This window comes from Pseudophryne corroboree, chromosome 3 (assembly GCF_028390025.1).
Source record: "Pseudophryne corroboree isolate aPseCor3 chromosome 3, aPseCor3.hap2, whole genome shotgun sequence".
NCBI lineage: Eukaryota > Metazoa > Chordata > Amphibia > Anura > Myobatrachidae > Pseudophryne > Pseudophryne corroboree.
Window position 1 is genome coordinate 716,970,906 of NC_086446.1, and position 3,959 is coordinate 716,974,864.

General features: G+C 40.4%; 1 protein-coding gene across 1 annotated transcript in view; it reads left to right on the forward strand.

Moving 5' to 3' along the window:
* Nucleotides 1-1,650: 1,650 nt before the first annotated feature.
* The window catches only part of NKX6-2 (NK6 homeobox 2), a 6,113-nt gene continuing 3,804 nt past the window's right edge, over nucleotides 1,651-3,959 (forward strand). Inside the window, exons 1-2 of the mRNA XM_063963759.1 lie at nucleotides 1,651-2,325; nucleotides 2,875-3,047. Coding sequence (XP_063819829.1) covers nucleotides 1,899-2,325; nucleotides 2,875-3,047 — 600 coding nt within the window. The 5' untranslated portion in view covers nucleotides 1,651-1,898. The remainder of the gene's footprint in view (nucleotides 2,326-2,874; nucleotides 3,048-3,959) is intronic.

Here is a 3,959-nt window from a genome sequence, read left to right on the forward strand (position 1 = left end):
TATTGGGAGTAGTTTGTCAGTCTGTGAAGACACCACAGGTCACATCAGATAATATATCAGTGAAGAAAACCCTCTTCATCTAGTGAGCCGGCTCCTCTCCTGGCCTTGTACATGCAGCTGACTGTTACATCATTTACCCACTCCATGTGGAGGGTCTCAGTCTATATGTCCTGTACAGAGAGAGGGGTCTGGGGGTTCCAATGGATAACTCGGCACAAAGACCCTGTGTTGTGAGACGATTGTCTGTCGGCTGTATACACAATCACTTTTACTGTCTATTGTGTCCTGTTTGTAAAGTACATACCTCCATTGCTGCCAGTTCCCACAAAATGTGCCTTTCACCGCCCTGCAGGAGAAGTAAGGGGAGATGTGGGAATCGTCACAGGAAAGCACGTACTGGTGTACACTGAGTTTAAAATTGCACAGTACCATATCATATATTTCTATAGCTATATCTATATCTATCTATCTATCTATCTATCTATCTATCTATCTATCTATCTATCTATCTATCTATCTCTCTCTATATATATATATATACACACACACACACATATATATATGTGTGTGTGTGTGTGTGTGTGTGTGTGTGTGTGTGTGTGTGTGTGTGTGTGTGTGTATACATATATATATATATACATATATATCTCTGCATCTATCTATTTGTGTGTGTGTGTGTGTGTGTGTGTGTGTATATATATATACACACACACACACACACACACACACACACACACACACACACACACACACATGGATAACTAGATAGATAGATAGATAGATAGATAGATAGATAGATAGATAGATAGATAGATAGATAGATAGAGATAAGTGCAGATAGATCGATCTATCTATCTATCTATCTATCTATCTATCTATCTATCTATCTATCTATCTATCTATCTATCTATCTATCTATCTATCTATCTATTTATGTATTCACATGTTGGAAATATCCTGATATATTGTACAGGAGAAGCTACAGGTTACAACGGACAGCTATCAGGGAAAAGGAAGAGGCGCATGGAATCACACAGTAGATTGAGGTCTGGTATAATAAGATGCTACAAGTAATACGGATGCTGATTTATAGTTCGCCAATTTATACATGCTGGTAATCGCGGCTGCTTATTTTGCTTACGACGGTTCTGTGTAATTATTTAATATACATCAATATAATAGATTTGCTGCCTGCATGATTTTCCCCCCTTCATTCTTTTTTTTTATTTTATACTTTTTTTTATTGCTTCTTTAACTAAGACAAATTAATACTCAGCCAAAATGACAATAAAATTTACATTTCCAGCTTTGATGAGATACCGGTGCTATATATTTTTTTCTATCTCCCTGATTCCCTTTTAAAGCCTGAGCCTCACTAAAATCTCATTGAATGGGATTTATTTAGTCATTGGGAAGATAAATCAGTCGGTGAATTTACAGCCATTTAAAGCACCTGACTTTATAATAAGACCTTCATTTCATGCTGCTGTGTGTGGATGCAGGACAGGAGGGGGGCCCCCAATCGATGGGCCAATGGGTGTGCGGCTGGGTCTGGGTGCTGGCCAATCAGCAGGCTGGAATTGCAGGTGCCTGCCCAGTTATCAGAGGCATCCCTAGGCTGTTGGGCTGACTGGGCAGCAGAGGGATATGTGCAGCTCAGCCTGGGACACACTGCACAGGACACTCCTGGATTGTTGGCACCTGGAATAAAGTGGCAGCAGCAGCAGCAGCAGCAGCAGGGACCCTGAGAGCCTGAGAAGAGGGGGTTGGATGCTTCTTGGAAGAACCTTGCTGCAGACGCCTGTTGCTGACCCACAAGAAACTTCCCCCCTCCCTGGACGCTGCAGGACTTGCCTGGCTTTACCAGAGGGGCTGGGGGCTGTCCTGGATGATCACAAATGTTAGCTGTGGGGCAGATGGATGCTAACCGGCAGAGTGCATTCGTCCTAAGCAGCACACCCCTGGCTGCCCTGCACAACATGGCAGAGATGAAGACCACCCTGTTCCCTTACACTTTGCAGAACCCGTCCACTTTCAAAGCCCACAACCTGTCCTCCCTAAGCGCACAGTTCCCCCTGGGGACACCTCATGGGATTAGTGACATTCTCGGCAGGCCCCTAGGGGCCACACTGGGGTCATCGGGCAACTTGCTCTCCAGCCTGCCCCGCATTAATGGACTTGCCACTTCTACTGGGATGTACTTTAACCCAGCAGCTGTGTCTAGGTACCCCAAACCCCTGGCAGAGCTGCCTGGCAGAGCCCCCATCTTCTGGCCTGGAGTTATGCAGAGTTCGCCATGGAGGGACCCCAGGCTTGCCTGTCCTAGTAAGTACACCACACACTCATATACATCCATACTACATACAGTTTCTATCTATCTATCTATCTATCTATCTATCTATCTATCTATCTATCTATCTATCTATCTATCTATCTAATCTATCTTAGATATATATATATATATATATATATATACATATATATAGATAGATATAGATATATAGATAGATAGATAGATAGATAGATAGATAGATAGATAGATAGATAGATTACATGAGAGAATTAGCACTGTATTTCTAGTAATCTGGCTTGGAAGTGAGCCGCCCATATATTTCATGGTATACAACTTGTTTTCCATGACATTGGAAACTTCTGTGACCTCCTTCAGCCGCTCAAGTTCATTCTGTTCCATGCTAGCAAGCGCTCCATTCTCACACCTACAGGCTTGTCTATATACATCATTATATCAGCAGCCAGATGTGACGTGTTACAGGCTGAGCACTATAATGTGAGCAGGCCGAAGCCATGTGCTGAGTTATATTGTTCTTTAAATCCTATTATTTCCCTTACTATATCTGTACTTCCTGCTTTCAGGCCAAGCCGGGATGATTCTGGATAAGGACGGCAAGAAGAAGCACTCCAGGCCCACCTTCTCAGGGCAGCAGATTTTTGCTTTGGAAAAAACCTTTGAACAGACGAAATACTTGGCAGGGCCTGAGAGGGCCAGACTGGCCTACTCCCTGGGCATGACAGAGTCTCAGGTTAAGGTAAGAGCCAGTCATTCTGCCGTGAGGGTCAATCATAGGGACTGTAGAGAGAGACACCCAGACATTAATCACCGGATCAGATCACTGGCACATGGGACATAAGAGTACACTTGTTGGTGTCTGCACAATACATGCAACAAAACACAAAGATTCTGTTATGTCCCTATTCCTACATAATGTAATGAAACGTGCTCTCAGCTCAGGGTAATAACACAACACACTGGAATCCAATCTATACTACAGAACTGAATACACACGTCACTAACATGTAACAAAGTTCTAGATAATTAATATATGAAAAGACTCGCATACATTAAATATTCCACTTATTTATTTCCATGTGTATGTACAGCATAAACAACAGCATATGCGTGTATACATAAATATATATATATATATATATATGTATGTATGTATGTATGTATGTATGTGTGTGTGTGTATATATATATATATATGTAGATATAAATTGCATTTGTATATAAACTGTAAACGCACACACGTATATATATATATATATATATATAGCATATAAAACTGCACATATGTGTATGTGTGTGTGTGTGTGTATATATATATAGATAGGTAGATAGATAGATAGATAGATAGATAGATAGATAGATAGATAGATAGATAGATAGATAGAGATATACGTACACACATATTTAAATACATCATTCTGTGTAACGAACCCGTCCTATGCACATTTCTAGAAGTATTCTTGGTATAATTTTTAATAAATTATATCTTAAACAATGAGTATTGTCAATATTCCTGTAGAACATATGGTTAAATAAACTGTATTTAAGTTCTCTATAGTGTACATAGTAGGTACTTTTATGATATGCTATATTGTAATATACTAATCGTTATACTATAATAACAGATCACGACACTGTAGCTGCTTTATTTT